At 42.7% G+C, this 17292-nt stretch overlaps 1 protein-coding gene across 2 annotated transcripts in view; it reads left to right on the forward strand.

Annotated features, from left to right (window-relative positions):
• LOC137439885 (ceramide synthase-like) overlaps positions 1 to 16619 on the forward strand; it is an 83227-nt gene extending 66608 nt beyond the window's left edge. For both annotated transcript variants that reach the window (XM_068136088.2, XM_068136091.2), the window contains 2 exons: positions 8499 to 8594; positions 14121 to 16619. In XM_068136088.2, coding sequence (XP_067992189.2) covers positions 8499 to 8594; positions 14121 to 14459 — 435 coding nt within the window. In that variant the 3' untranslated portion in view covers positions 14460 to 16619. The remainder of the gene's footprint in view (positions 1 to 8498; positions 8595 to 14120) is intronic.
• The last annotated feature ends 673 nt before the right edge of the window (positions 16620 to 17292 follow it).

Genomic DNA, 17292 nt, shown 5'->3' on the forward strand with positions numbered 1-17292 from the left:
GGTCTCAGGCTCCTCGAAATGATTCTCCAATGTTCTGAGCCAGTGCTTCAGTTGCAAGCCACCATCCGGGGCTTGCGGGTCGGCGCAGAATATGGCAACCGCCAGCGTCTTGTTGCCAGCCATGTCGGTAGATTTAAATGGAATTAAGTGTTGTGGAAAACCAATCAGGTCCACACAACTTTAGTCCAACTTGTGGTTTAATTCCATTTAGATCATGACATCATCCTGTAATGCAGGAAATGCAATAAGTATACGATGTGGCATCACATGGGACCATTCATAACATTCAATGCAAGCAAGCTGAATATTCTATGCTGGCGTACCGTTAGCGAGTCTACCAGATGTAACGTGTCACAGGAGAAGTCTCGGAGCACCGTCCACAGCAGCGGGCCTTATAGTCGCGCCCCTAGCGGTGTCAACGAGCAGCGAGCATCACCCCGGGTTCAGTACGAATACGATTTCACTACAGATACCCACTCGTGATAGATGCCAACTCACGATAGATACCCATTCGTGATAGATGCCAACTCACGATAGATACCCACTCACAATAGATACCCACTCGAGATAGATACCCATTCGAGATAGATACCCACTCGAGATAGATACCCACTCGAGATAGATACCCACTCGAGATAGATACCCACTCACGATAGATACCAAATCGAGATAGATACCCACACACGATAGATACCCAATCACAATAGATACCAAATCGAGATAGATACCCACTCACGATAGATACCCACTCGCAATAGATACCAAATCGAGATAGATATCCACTCGAGATAGATACCCACTCATGATAGATGCCCACTCGAGATAGATACCAACTCACGATAGATATCCACTCACAATAGATACTCACTCAAGATAGATACCTACTCAAGATAGATACTCACTCAAGATAGAGACCCACTCATTATAGACATCTGCTCGAGATAGATACCCACTTTATATAGATAGATACACACTCGAGATCGATATGCACTCGAGATAGATACACTTGCGATAGGTACCCACTCACAATAGGTACCCACTCATGATAGATAACCACTTGAGATAGATATGCCCACTCGCGATAGATACTCACCCACGATAGATACTCACCCACGATAGGTACCCACTTGTGATAGGTATCCATTTTAAATAGGTACCCACTCGAGATAGGTACCCACTCGAGATAGGTACCCACTCTTGATAGATACCCACTGATGATAGATACCTGCTCGAGATAGATACCTCAAGATGAGATAGATACACAGTCAAGATATATACCCACTGGATATAGATAGATATTGTACTCAAGGTAGGTACCCATGCATGATAGATACCCTCTGGATATATATGGATATGCACTTGAGATAAGTACCCACTCATGATAGATATCCAATAGCGACAGATACCCACTCATGACAGATACCCACTCGCAATAGATACCCACTCATGATAGATACCCACTTGCGATAGATACCCACTTGAGATAGATACACACTCGAGATAGATACACACTCATGAGAAATATCCACTCGATATAGATGCCCACTCGAGAATGATACCCACTCGATATAGATAGATATGCACTCTAGATAGATACGCACTCTAGATAGATACCTACTCATGATAGATACCCACTCACAATAGATACCCACTACCCAATAGATACCCGAGATAAATACCCACTTGAGATATAGATACCCACTTGAGATACAGATACCCACTTGAGATACAGATACCCACTTGAGATAGATACCCACTCGGTATAGGTACCTACCCTAGATACCCACTCTAGATAGATACCCACACGAGATATAGGTACCTACTCTAGATACCCACTCTAGATAGGTACCCACTCTAGATAGATAACCACACGAGATATAGATACCCATTTGAGATATAGATACCCATTTGAGATATAGATACCCACTTGAGATATAGATACCTACTCTAGATATTTACCCACTTGAGATATAGATACCCACTCGTGACAGATACCCATGCGAGATACCCAGTTATATTTTCCGTCTTTGTGACCTTGAATGTTTTGCGACGTAATGAATGAAGATTGTACGGATGGAAATCAATGAGAGTGTGGCGGACACGAAAGCTCACTGGCGTGATGGCATCATTCCGCGCACCAAGTGGGCGTTGGCCACGCCCGAGGGGTAGGCGTGGCCTCGGGATATACACGGGGCTCGCAGCCCCGAGCTCCTCAGTGCTACAGTGGAGCTCTTCCAATAAAGACTCTTTCTTATTACCTGCGTTGTCCGCTTCCCTTCTTGGTAAGCAAGTCGTGCGCGTAGCATCGCACTACAAGAGTAATGGAGTACGAGTACGGAGTACGACTATATAATATGACCCACAACGATTGATTATACCAAATGGAAACAGATGAATATGATTAGTATCTGCCACGTATGGTTCCTATATGAATCACAGCGCATTCCTATAAGATGCACATATGAAATGTATATATCAATAGTCTATATTTATAAAGCCATAAAGATAGGATCATGAATATGGAAAGCAATAATAAGGACACGACGCCCAGCAGTGTTATTTTTACAAAGACCATGAAATAGAATATAATAGGAGTTTTGTCGCCGAGACTGAGGCGAAGCGGAATGTCCGTTCATACCAGGACGGGACCGAATGAAATGCTCCGCAGACATTTATTGTTCGTCGAGAAATGAATACGTCATAATGCGCAAATGTCAGTCGGTGCATGGAGATCACTCGCACTGCACCGCGAGGTCGAGCACCGTTCACATCGTGCTAGGGGCAGCACTTACGTCTTCATTCTCATATTTAATTCATCCTTCTCATTCATTTTTTTGCATTTTTATCTCACAAAATTATTACTGGTTGGTACCTCCATTTTGGAGTTTTACCCCCATATCATTAACTTTACCCGAATGTTTTCGCATTTTACATGCCGTGCGAAGGGACGGTGTGCTCTGCGATGCAGCGCCCCCTGCTGGCACTTGTTTAATGGCGCACTGTGTTTGGGACGCACCCCTGGAGGCGGGGGGCACTGTACTGTTTGCTTGCTCCAAGGGCATCAATTTTACAAAATGAATGCTCTCACTTCCAACAATCAGCTGAGAATTTCATTCCAGGCCGAATGATCATGTGTCCGCAAAAGCTGAGTACATCCGCATGATGGAAAAATATAGCACAACCAGAAAATGCTACGTGCTGCTTCCTTGCTTAAAACAGCATTTCAAAGGAGTTGGCATGGACAAACAGCCATTGGTTAGGCCTAATAATACTAGTACTCGACTGCAAAGCCGCAATGAGCCGGCGAAGCCAAAGCCTCTTGCCACTATTTTACCCAACACTATGGCATCAGTGGGTTAGGTAGTTGGTAGTTGGTAGTAGGTAGGTGTAGTACGTACCTAGTTCAAAATGACACCATTTGCATTCTGGATGAGATTAAGATTTATAAAATTTCCTTCTTGATTAATTGGGTGAATTCCGTCTCAACTTCGGATATTTCTGGCCGTGAAAAACTATTCCCAACGGCCGCGAGATTTCTAAAAAATAATTCTTCGTCAATTTTAGAATATTTGACGCCGTTTTGAGCGTCCGAAATGTGGTAATAAGCTTTTTTGAAATATTTTTTCAAATGCTCGAATCTCATTGGTTCCGGTAATTGGTGACGATTTTCATTGAAGATATCCAGGGTGCGGGCCCGGGGAACGAGGTTGGTCTTAAAGTATTGTACATCGCACCTTTCCTATGCCATCTCCAGGCATTGCAAATCGTCATTGCCGGGCACCGAAAGGGGCTCGGCAGTGACGCACGCTGAAAGGGAGTACTCCGTTTTCACTCTGGTTGTTGTACACCGCACCTTTCCTATGCCATCTCCAGGCATTGCAAATCGTCATTGCTGGGCACCGAAGGGGGCTCGGTAGTGACGCACGCTTAAAGGGAGTACTCAGTTTTCACTCTGGATGTTGTACACCGCACCTTTCCTCTGCCATCTCCAGGCATTGCAAATCGTCATTGCCGGGCACCGAAAGGAGCTCGGCAGTGACGCACGCTGAAAGGGAGTACTCAGTTTTCACTCTGGTTGTTGTACACCGCACCTTTCCTATGCCATCTCCAGGCATTGCAAATCGTCATTGCTGGGCACTGAAGGGGGCTCGGCAGTGACGCACGCTGAAAGGGAGTACTCAGTTTTCACTCTGGTTGTTTGTTTGTTTTCTTGCTTTCTTGTTTGTTTGTTTGTTTGTTTGTTTGTTTGTCCGGGCGATATCTCAGCCATCCTTTGAGATAGGAAGCTGAAATTTCGGCACAATAGTGAGCAAGTCCTTTGTCAAAAACGATATTTTTTGATTAATCAATTAATTGAGGAGTTATTTAATTATTAGCGATTAATTAAGTACTTATTTAATTAATCAAATTTCCTTTCTCTTCTGACCATTAACTCAGGCACCTTTTGAGTTAGGAAGCTGATATTTGGACATGCCAATGACCAGGTGATTTGGCTGCAAAGGCTATTTTTGATTTATTAATTAATCAATTAATCAATTAATCGATTAATTATTTAATTATTCGATTAATTACAAACAAAACAAAAAAAAAATCAGTTACAGATTCTGATGAAATGGTGGTGGTTTATGTGTTCTGTGACCGAATTGATTAATAATTTAATTTTTTCATGATTATTATTTATTTATTTTCATTATTAATCATTTATTTATTTTCTTTCTCATTTGGCCAATATCTCAGGCACCTTTTGAGCTGGGAAGCTAATATTTGGACATGACAGTGACCAAGTGATGTGGCTATCAAGGATATTTTTGATTTATTGATTAATCATTTAATCGATTAATTATTTATTGATTAATCGATTAATTATTTATTGATTAATCAATTAATTATTTAATTTTTTCTTAATGAGTTATTTAATTAAATTTCTAAAAGATACATCTTCGGATGAAGCACTAGTGGTTTAGTTATGCTATTAGCCAATTGATTATGAAAATATTTTGTGATAATCTTTTATTGATTTTAATTATACAATGAATCAATCAATTAGTGTACACCTCTCCCTCCCAATGCAGCCTCTATGAGGTGCACTGCGGTATTGCCGGGCGCCAGAGGCGCCCCGGCAATGCCGCGCTGTAGGATATTTCATTATTTGGCATGGGGGCGGTGTACTTTGAATGTATCTTTACTTGTCTTGTTTGTTTGTTTGTTTGTCCGGGCGATATCTCAGCCATCCTTTGAGCTAGGAAGCTGAAATTTCGGCACAATAGTGAGCAAGTCCTTTGTCAAAAACAGTATTTTTTGTTTTTTGATTAATCAATTAATTGAGGAGTTATTTAATTATTAGTGATTAATTAAGTACTTATTTAATTAATCAAATTTCCTTTCTCTTCTGACCATTAACTCAGGCACCTTTTGAGTTAGGAAGCTGATATTTGGACATGCCAATGACCAGGTGATTTGGCTGCAAAGGCTATCTTTGTTGTATTAATTAATCAATTAATTATTTAATTATTCGATTAATTACGAAAAAAAACAAAAAACATTTCAGTTACAGATTCTGATGAAATGTTGGTGGTTTATGTGTTCTGTGACCGAATTGATTAATAATTTAATTTTTTAATGATTATTATATATATTTTTTCATTATTAATCATTTATTTATTTTCTTTCTCATTTGGCCAATATCTCAGGCACCTTTTGAGCTGGGAAGCTAATATTTGGACATGACAGTGACCAAGTGATGTGGCTATCGAGGATATTTTTGATTTATTGATTAATCAATTAATCGATTAATTATTTATTGATTAATTGATTAATTATTTATTGATTAATCAATTAATTATTAAAATTTTTATTAATGACTTATTTAATTAAATTTCTAAAAGATACATCTTCGGATGAAGCACTAGTGGTTTAGTTATGCTATTAGCCAATTGATTAAGAAAATATTTTGTGATAATCTTTTATTGATTTTAATTATACAATTAATCAATCAATTAGTGTACACCTCTCCCTCCCAATGCAGTCTCTATGAGCTGCACTGCGGTATTGCCGGGCGCCAGGGGTGCCCCGGCAATGCCGCGCTGTCGGATATTTAATTATTTGGCATGGGGGCGGTGTACTTTGAATGTATCTGTACTTGTTTTAATTACAAATTAGAGGTGCATAAGATTGTGAATCAAACAAAGACGGGTGAAACAAACTCCTAGTGAACTTTTTCGCAATTTTTTATGCATACTTCCGCATCCGGAAGATGGCGGCCTCCATTGAGTGATTTGGTTTTTGAAATATTTTTTCAAATGCTCGAATCTCATTGGTTCCGGTGTTTAGTGACGATTTTCGTTGAAGATAACCATGCCCGTGCGGGCCAGGGTTGGTCTTAAAGTATTTTAATTACAGATTAGAGGTGCATAAGATTGTGAATCAAACAAAGACAGGTGAAACAAACTCCTATTGAACTTTTTCGCAATTTTTTATGCATACTTCCGCATCCGGAAGATGGCGGCCTCCATTGAGTGATTTGGGTTTTGAAATATTTTTTCAAATGCTCGAATCTCATTGGTTCCGGTGTTTGGTGACGATTTTCGTTGAAGATAACCAGGCCCGTGCGGGCCGAGGTTGGTCTTAAAGTATTTTAATTACAAATTAGAGGTGCATAAGATTGTGAATCAAAAAAAGACGGGTGAAACAAACTCCTGTTGAACTTTTTTCAATTTGTATTGCATACTTCCGCATCCGCAAGATGGCGGCCTCCATTGAGCGATTTGGTGCGTCAAAGCTTCGAAATTCTCAAGGGATCCAGCAAAATCTGGCTTTTCAACATAATACGTACGCGTTCATTCACAACACCGGCTTTGCCGGCTAATAGCACAGGCTTTGATTGGGCCCAATGACCTACAACAGCATTCAAGTTTTTTTTTGAAGAGAACTCGTTATTTTTCTTACGGTAATATGTCTTAATGAGACGTATTAATTAAATAAATAAGTAATTAATTACTCCATGTACCATGTTCTACAGACCTGACAGAGCGTCTTTGGAAGCAGTTTTTTTGGCAATGGGTGGCAATCCTGCACATGGCGCCATCATCGTGACGCACTTCATGAATCATGGTACATGATATGTCTTCTGATACCGTATGGTATGCGGGTGTCTTCTGATACCTCAGGGAGATGGATGCCCCTGCCTTGCATAACCCCAGGTCACCTGTGGGCAAGGTGTAGTACCTGTCAGCCCCCCTTACCAGGGTAGCGGTCCACAGCCATGTGGTTTAAATGGCAGATGGCTCTGCACATCTGGTGGGTGAGAGTCCAGTCGACTCCAACAGCACGGGCGGAAGAGGGTGAATTCCCCAACGGCCAGCAGAGAGATGGAGAGGAGTGGCGACCCCCTCCTCCCTCCCCCTACCTCAGTCTGTACCACACACTTACCCCGTTGAACACTAATCAGAATGTGAATAGGAAGACACGTTTGTCGTTTTACCGCACTGTGGCTCTGAGTTCGTCCTGACCGCACATGCAGAGAGAGTAGTGAGATTATTTTTTTACTCGCACACCCGCTCCATATGAGTGGCAGGAAGGGTCATGTTATTATCCTCTATATAGGGATATATAGATTATAGTATATCTAGGCTCAGGTCCGCTCAGGTCCGTCCAAAAAGGGGACCAAAAAACAACAACAACCACGGTGCCCGAAAAAGGCCAACCCCCGCTTGCAGGGAAAAATGGCCTCTAAAGGTGTTTTTATTTATTTATTATTATTATTTTAGGCTCAGGTCCGTTACATACAATGCCTCAAGAACGTTGGGTTTCCTCCCTTTCAGTTTAGTGTTAAACAGCAGTAGCGACTGTTTAAAAAGGTAATCATATGTGTTTGTGGTTTATATTATGTATTTTTAAATATTTTTAACTTCCGGTAAGGGTGCCTCACGAAACGACACAATAAGCTATTTATACACGTTAATATGGCATTTGTCCAAGGAGGAAAAACCCTTTGGGGAATGGGGGAATTATTATTAGTACAAATATTGTTTTGTAGTAACATTAATATTATGCTGTTGTCATTAGTGTTGTTATTACTTTTATTATCAGAAGTGGCCTTGGAGAAATGCCATAATTAGCTATCTTAGCACAGATATACACCTTAATACAGATTCCGTGCAAAGTGGAAAACCCCCTTGGAGAAGGGGGCAAGCGAAGTCGCTACAACCTCCATCATGTGACCCTTAGTCCTCCTCTCAAGTTTGGTTGAGATGGATAAGTAACGACCAAATGTATTGCGGTCAGACAGACACACACCAAATTGATGATGATTATATAATCATTTCAGGGGTTGTAATTTTCAAAATGGATGTTTTACGTGAAACGGTGTCCGCAGGAAAAGAATGAAGTGATCATCCTGCTGTAGTTTCCTTGGGATCCAACAGCTAACCTTGTGGAATTTTTCCGCTTTGTTTTTGCTCATTTGATGAAGCAGTGTCTTGTGACAATGTGCCCCGCAGTTTTGGCGAGCAGGGGTCGGAGATTTCTTCCAAGGCTGCATGTTCCTAGCCGAGTTGAGCACCCCCTTCGTCTGCCTGGGAAAGATCCTTCTGCAGGTCAGTGGCTCACCTTGGGGTTCGACCGTATCACCATAGCCAGCCAAGACGGTCACAGGTGCATTCTGTTCTCTGAATAGGTGGACTATAGTGTGGGCGATGCACAAAAATATAGAAAAAAAAATAGGCCTTGGTAATAAAAGTGCCATTTACGGATGATGGCTCATGGTAATTGCTGGGCTTGTGCAAGACCAATTTGGATGGAGAAGGATAAAGGGTCAATAATTAGCTTGCATCATTGCTTTATGCTAATTTCACGTGTATAGTACAATGTGTGAAGCGGCGAGTTTGGTGAAGAACACCAATAAATAACAGGTAAATCTGCAGTAAATAAGTGAGAGTCGTTTGAATGAGCCAGGGGGCGTATCAGTCAGTTCTTATGTATAGCGGTAAACGCGCCAGTGGTGGATTTCATGAGGAGCGTGTTCGATCGAGATGGATGATGGACAGAGATGCCAGTGTGTACCCAAAAAAGCTGATAGACAATAGAGAGACCATTAACCTTTTGGAGAGAAAAAACGAACTGAAAAACTAATTCTGTGCCGCCGCATCATCTTCGATGAGGCCCATGATCCTCTAGGGCCTAGGCAAAGGGACTAGGCTTCGGTGTTTACCCTGTCAGGTTGTGCTCTGTGGGAGAAATAAAATGCAGCTCCCCACTTAGAGTAGAGCTCCAGCTTCACAAAAATGCCTTTAGTGATGTAAGGAGCTAAAGGGCAGCAATAAAGGACGTTTGACACAAGAACAAAGTCAATTGGCCAATCATGCCTGTGCTACGTCAACACTACATTAGGTAAATCTATCAGTAAAAGGGGAAGGGGGAGTGTGGAAGAGAACAGTGGGGGAACAGTTGAAACAGTTGAAACTTCCGCTTCCGGTTCCGCCGGCGAGGTAATGTTCTTCCAAGCTCTCCACGTCATCAAGTTAAGTATTTTCCCGTTTGTATTTTTGTCAAATCTCTATTGTTTATTTTACTGTGTGTCTACTGTGTGTTTCTAGTTGGATCTCGGTTTAAATCGTGCATACATGTGTGTAATAGTCGTTTTATTCGTGCTGCGTTTGGGACCTGGTCCCTCGAGGCTTCCCTGTCTTCTCGGCGGTCATTTTGTTGTCTATTTACTTTCGTTCTCTCACTGTATTGCTTTTTTCTTTGTTTTTCTTTTCACCCCATAATTCGCCCGAACATTTACCCTTTGTTTAACGTCTTAATACAAAAAAAAACTTTAAAAAAAATCATTAATAATAATTTCCTTCTCTCCCGACTGCAACCATGCGTTGTCTCGCCCCTCCGATTTTCTCTCCTTCCTTCATATATCAATCCTCTCCGGTCGATACCTTTCCAATTCCAGTTTTCACCATACTCCTTCAACCTTTCAACCTTTCTCCTTCTTCCTCAGATCCACTTTTACCTAACCTTCAAAATATATATATTGTTGCGGATCCCCGGTCTGTCGACGGACTAAGGGGGTGGGAGGGGGGGGTGAAGACCCCTCTTCCCCCCACAGACACCGGATCCACGGGGTCGTCGATCACGACTAAAATCGCGGTCAACGGGTTGCTAAGCAGCTTCAAATGCCAATCCCCCAACCACGAGTAAAGGGTTATTGGTCACGACCCAAATACCTTCAAGACCACGTGGTTAGAAAGACAGGAAATGAATCCCCTTCTCGCGATTTCACACCTTATTCCAATCGAGTGCGCCAAGCGGTTTTTGCACTGGTGTGAATTACGGTTATGCTGCGTGATTTCTGGACCTAAATAAAGTCAAATTCGGTTCGGGCTATGCTGGGCCAATGGGGGAAAAGACGTACACGAACAGGATGAAAGGAAACAAAAATGTACACGTCTTTTATTTATAATTCACAGAAAAAGGACGAGAGGCAGACATCAATTCTTACCTATATAAATCCCGATAGGCGCCTTGCACACACACACTGGGAATGAATCGCACAGGTTAAACTTGTACCGAGCAAAGTGCAGCCGTGGACTTGGGTTCACTAGCTTCCGTGCGCAGCTCCCAGGCCGTTCAGGTTGCACAGCTTGCAGAAGGTCCGCAGGACGAGCCACCACGTCAAAGTGAGCACGAACGTTGATCCAGGTCGAATGAACAATTCAACGCAGGCGACGACCTTAGCTCAAGCACCAGCACGAGGAAGGACGAACCAGCACATCGGAAAGCCAGGTTGAAGGACCACGACGAGAGAGGGCAATGAGAGAGAGAGAGCAGAGAGAGCTCAAAGTGCGATGGGAATGGGTTTTATAATCGGGTGGAAAAGCTCCCTAGAATCTTCCACGGCCTCCCATTGGCCGAGGCAACACTGGTAGATTGCTGGGGAAGAGTCCAGACCTGATTGGGTGTTTACGTGTCCACGACCTCTCATTGGTTGTTTGTGTGCCCACGATCTCTCATTGGTTGTTTGCGTGTCCACGATCTCTCATTGGTTACCTGCTGGTGACGTGGGCAGTTATTTTAGTCACGCCAACCACAGTCGCGGTTGATCACGTGGACTGTGCTTGTAGCCACGCCTCCTTGCACATGAACCAGCATCTTCCTTGCACTATACGAAGGTTTGAAATCCTGCCTAAGCTCAACACATATTTGCTTTAATTACTACACAATGGGAAGGGAGCTAATCTTTACATTTAATAAGAAATAACTGACTAATGCAGGCTACATGTTGTCGTGTAATTAACTAGAGGGGGTGTTCTTTATTGCAAAACCACAACAATATATATATATATATACATACAGTGCATTCAGAAAGTATTCAGACCCCTTCATTTTTTCACATTTTGTTATGTTGCAGCCTTATGCTGAAATCGTTTAAATTCATTTTTTACCTCATCAATCTACACTCAATACCCCACAATGACAAAGAGAAAACAGGATTTTAGAAAGTTTTGCAAATTTATTAAAAAGAAAAAACTGAAATATGACATTGACATAAGTATTCAGACCCTTAAGTCAGTACTTAGTTGAAGCACCTTTGGCAGCGATTACAGCCTCGAGTCTTCTTGGGTATGACGCGACAAGCTTTGCACACCTGGATTTGGGGATTTTCTGTAATTCTTCTCTGCAGATCCTCTCAAGCTCTGTCAGGTTGGATGGGGGACCGTCGGTGGACAGCCATTTTCAGGTCTCTCCAGAGATGTTCGATTGGGTTCAAGTCAGGGCTCTGGCTGGGCCACTCAAGGGCCTTCACAGAGTTGTCCCTAAGCCACTCCTGCGTTGTCTTGGCTGTGTTCTTAGGGTCATTGTCCTGTTGGAAGGTGAACCTTCGGCCCAGTCTGAGGTCCTGAGCGCTCTGTTTCAGGTTTTCATCAAGGATATCTCTGTACTTTGCTCCGTTCATTGTTCCCTCAACCCTGACCAGTCCCCCAGTCCCTGCTGCTGAAAAACACCCCGACAGCATGATGTTGCCACCACCATGCTTCACCGTTGGGATGGTATTGGGCAGGTGATGAGCGGTGCCTGGTTTCCTCCAGACAGGACGCTTAGAATTGAGGCCAAACAGTTCAATCCTGGTTTCATCAGACCACAGAATCTTGTTTCTCACAGTCTGAGAGTCCTTTAGGTGCTTTTTTGCAAACTCCAAGCAGGCTTTCATGTGTCTTTCACTGAGGAGAGGCTTCCGTCTGGCCACTCTGCCATAAAGCCCAGATCGGTGGAGTGTTGCAGTAATGGTTGTCCTTCTGGAAGTTTCTCCCATCTCCACACAGGATCTCTGGAGCTCAGCCAGAGTGACCATCGGGTTCTTGGTCACCTCTCTTACCAAGGTCCCTCTCCCCCGATTGCTCAGTATGGCCGGGCAGCCAGCTCTAGGAAGAGTCCTGGTTGTTCCAAACTTCTTCCATTTAAGAGTTATGGAGGCCACTGTGCTCTTCGGAACCTTCAATGCAGCAGAATTTTTTGTAGGCTTCCCCAGATCTGTGCCTCGACAGAATCCTGTCTCTGAGCTCTGCAGGCGGTTCCTTCGACCTCATGGCTTGGTTTTTGCTCAGATATGCATTGTCAGCTGTGAGACCTTATATAGACAGGTGTGTGCCTTTTCAAATCATGTCCTATAAATTAAATTTACCACAGGTGGACTCCAATCAAGGTGTAGAAACATCTCAAAGATGATCAAGAGAAATGGGAGGCACCTGAGCTAAATTTCAAGTGTCATAGCAAAGGGTCTGAATACTTATGTCAATGTGATATTTCAGTTTTATATTTTTAATAAATTTGCAAAACTTTCTAAAATCCTGTTTTCTCTTTGTCAAAATGGGGTATTGAGTGTAGATTGATGAGGGAAAAAAAAGAATTTAAACGATTTCAGCATAAGGCTGCAACATAACAAAATGTGAAAAAAGTGAAGGGGTTTGAATACTTTCTGAATGCACTGTATATATATATAATCGAATAATTTCAAAAGTAGGCCTCTCCTCCCGTACTAACATAATTGCTTATACACCTCCCTGTTTCTCCGTTCTCTGCTCACCAGGCTGTCAATCTCCTATTCTTCTGTCCCTCTTTCTGAACCTGTTCTGGAATCCTTCATCCCCCCTTAGCCTCTATGCCCTTACTTCAAGGAATTTCCCAGATAGTTTTCACAGTTTAGTTTTAAAATGTTTAAACTTTCCCCTGCAGTGTTGTATTCTGTTGTATATTATAACACGCTTTTCTTCTTCCTCTTTGAAAGGCTGTCTGCAATTTGCTCATCAAATCTCTGCATTAGAAAAAAAAATTCAATCTCTTACAGTTCTTTCTTTTTACATTCCCTGAACTCACCTGCATTCCACCCCTCCTCTAACATTTTCAAACAGATCTCTGACTTGAAAATCACAAGAGACTCATTTTAAAATAAATGTTCGTTTTCCAATAATCGTCCAACACTTTAAAATTCACCCCGCCCCTCCTAACCACCCCACCTTCTTTTGGCGAAGTTATTTGGTGAAAATGGTATTTTTTATTTTTTGATTAATCAATGAATTGATTAATTATTATCGATTTGTTAAGTACTTATTTATTTTCTTTCTCATCTGGGCAATATCTCAAGCACCTTTTGAGCTAAGATGCTCATATTTGGACATGCCAGTGACCAAGTGATATGGCTATAAAGGATATTTTTGATTTATTGATTAATCAATTAACAATTTGATTAATCAAGTAATCAATTAATTATTTAATTTTTCGAATAATTAATTATTTAATTACTTTTTAAAATGTTACAGCTTTGGATGAAACACTGGTGGTTTAGGTATGCTATTAGCCAATTGATTAAGAAATTAATTATTTTACAATTATTATTTATTTATTTTAATTACACAATTAATCAATCAGTTATTGTACACCTCTGTCTCCCAATACCATCTCTATGTGCTGCACGGTGGCATTGCCGGGCGCCTAAGGCTCCCTGGCAATGGCGCGCGCTGGAGGATGTTATTTATTTATTTGGCATGGGGCGGTGTACTTTGAATGTATCTGTACTTGTTGATTTTATAGTTTGTTCTAAACATTTAATGATGTCGTTGTGTGCTTTCCAGTTCAAGCAGCAAGGATCTTTGCTTTTCAAGATCAACGGTCTGATCATGATAGCAACGTTCTTCTGTTTCCGCGTCCTCATCTTCCCATATATGTACTGGGCGTACGGCCAGCGTGAAGGCCTGTCATTCTGGGCCGTGCCAGGTACCCTCCCTGTTGCCAGCAACATAGCCGCAGCGCTGCTGGTCGCTCCCCAGCTCTACTGGCTATTTCTCATCTGCCGGACGGCAGTTTCACGAAAAGGTCACGGCTTCCGGGGCTCCGCTGTGTCCAAGCAAGCCAACAACGGTCCGTCTGAGATGACCAAACCATGCCCAGAGGGGAAAGAGGCAGCAGATTGAGCTGGATGCTGGAAGTCCTGCACAACGCCTCAGTATAGGCCCTAAAAGGCCTCAACTTCCTGCTTCTTTCCTGGCCATGCTAGGATTTGGCTTGAGAGCTAAGCTAGGCTTGATCTATGCTTACTAATTAATTAATTTTATTATTTATTTGCTATTGTATTTCTGTATAGTCTCTTTATTTTTCTGATTTGGCTGAAATGTTGCTTTTATTGTGTTTACACAGCAACAGTTTCTGAAAGAGCATCATGTGAGAGGAAATGCTCGAGTTGTCTTAAGCCCGGAGTTCAGGGCAATTTGATTTGACTTTTCTCTTGTAAGGGGGAAGCAAAATAACAAAAGGCAGTTTGATTGGGAACATTTGAAGAGATGGTGAGTTGATTCTGGAATAAGGAGATTTGTTTGGTGGAATTTAAAATACCACTTCATGCCCCAGATGCTCTCTGCTATATCGTTATTGATGGCAGCATTTTTGAGAATGAAGTGTGGTTCATGTTCACTCGCACGTTATTTACATCTTCCTTTGCCAATAATGCCAATGAAAGGGTTGTACATTTAAGAAGTATAATATATGTGCAGTACTGGTTGCCATTCTTAACTACTGTGAGGAAGAAGAGGGAGCAGGTGATACTGCATTTGTAACATTTCGCTTGCTTTGAGGCTTTGGTTGACAGTTACACTTGTCAAAAAGTGGAAAAGTGCACATTTGTTTGTCAAAAGCAAGGAAAATGAGTTTTTCACCACCTGAGAATTGCAGTATGCCGTAAATCGCAGTATGCCGTAAATCGCAGTATGCCGTAAATCGAAGACGACGAATGGTGTCTGCGGTCGAGATCTTGTGATCGTCTTGGCAAGAAATGGCCAATTACACATTGGGCATGGTCGACCGTGCAGCCCGAGCAGGAGCTTTTTCCGATAGTGCCATCCATAAGCATTCGGAGAAAAAAAAGACAAAACGAGTGAATAATTCTATGCATTCACATGGACACACAACAATCCAGGTGTGTGACCATGATACCTAGCTGTGTTGCATCTTGTATAACTTGTTTTTTTATGTTCTTATCAGGATTCCTCAGGATACACGTGATTTTTCTGATGCCATTCTGTATCAAGTGATGTTCGATCATCTCCAGTTCATAAAGTCAGTGGGAAACCCTGCTACGTGTAGCGGGAGCACACATATCGGCTTGTGATTCGCCATTTTGACGACACGACAACAGTAACTGTACCCGTGTGTGGTTTCTTTCCGCCCGATTCGGCAGATCTTTGGATTGGGCGTTCCTAGGGTTGGCGGACGAAACATCCGTTGTGCATTTGGCCAAGCAGCTGCCATCGCATGTGTCCCACGGCGTTGTGCTCCGGTTATTGTCACAATTATGATGTCACATCCTGCTGGAAGTGTCTACGAGCACTGTAAATTAAATTATGAGCATGTTGATTCCACAATATACAGTATATATAACCTGTGAGTGTACGAAGACTTCATCGTGATATTGAACAAGTTTGTTGAACTTTCATGTCTGGCCTGCGCAGTATACACCAGTTTATATTGTGTGGTATAACTCGAGAAGGTGGAACTAGAGTCTCTTCCTTAGAAACTTTGAAATGCACCCTACGATGTCAGGTGTATAAGCCGACGCCTATCTGGGTTACGCATTTGTGCCGAAAGGATCTGAACGTTACATCTCATACCGGTCGCTCATTGCGGTCTGAAACACTCACTACCACCTCCCATCCCCCCTTGAGTCCCACACCTTTACCTAACCTGGATCAGGATTGTATCGCCGTGGTGTGAATTGCGTAAAGTCAAATATTTAGACGTGCTTATGTGTGATTATCTTTCGCTGTTACAGGGCTATCTATTGGCCGCTTGTGTCTCCGTCGTGACCAATAAATGGAGGTTTCTTCTGCGCTCCACCACTGCAAGGCCCATTGCTTCAGAGCCCCCATTGCACACATCGTGCTCACATGGTGGACACTGTCATAATTACTTTTCAATCAATCTTCCCACTTGTTGAATATTTCACATTGCTCATCAGCCGCCCAGAAGACGGGGATGTATGTGTGCCTGTGCATGCATGTGTCTGTCCACTGTGGCCCGAACCCTAACTATTTTTTTTTGAGCTTTTGTCATAAAATTTTCAACAAATGCTTATGAGAATATGGAACATATTGTTACTGATCGCGGTTTAGGATGTTGTTTGCCGAGCGAAGGCTCCGCGACCGAACAGTTGTTCCCCGACTCACCCGATTCACCCAGAACTTTGGCCGTATCGCACCGCAGCTGCCCAATCTGGAAAACTCTAAAACGACCGAATGCAAAGAGGAAAAGGAATAAGACGAGAAGACGTACAGAAGAGTAATGGGATTTATTATTTACACAAGCAAAAAGAAAGCAGTCACGTTTATTTACAACACATAAGACGCAGGTGACACAGTGCAAATACTAGCTTACCTACAGACTTAATTAAATACCCAGGGACAAGACACACAGAACAAACTCACGTACACAAGAAGGGTGGAAAGGCAGGAGGTGGATGGCTGGAGGGAGAGGAAGGTCCAAGGGGGTCCTGCAGCACGATCGGCGCGTTTAGCAGCCGCCGTTCCTTCGCGGCCCTGCTCAAAACCGCCGTCCAGGCCCCAAGCGGCTGTTGGGTGTTGTTGCTGCTGTGGCCGCCGCTTGCTTTTCCAGGACTCGTCTGACTCGTCTGGTCCAAACCCTCAACTCAACAACACTCTTGCACGTCTCCCTGTCCAACCACTCTTTCTCTTTCTTGATCCAACCACTCTTTCTCTCTCTTGGTCCACTCACTCCTCACCACCGACCACCCCACGC

Source organism: Myxine glutinosa, chromosome 14 (assembly GCF_964187855.1).
Source record: "Myxine glutinosa chromosome 14, kmMyxGlut1.1, whole genome shotgun sequence".
Lineage (NCBI taxonomy): Eukaryota > Metazoa > Chordata > Myxini > Myxiniformes > Myxinidae > Myxine > Myxine glutinosa.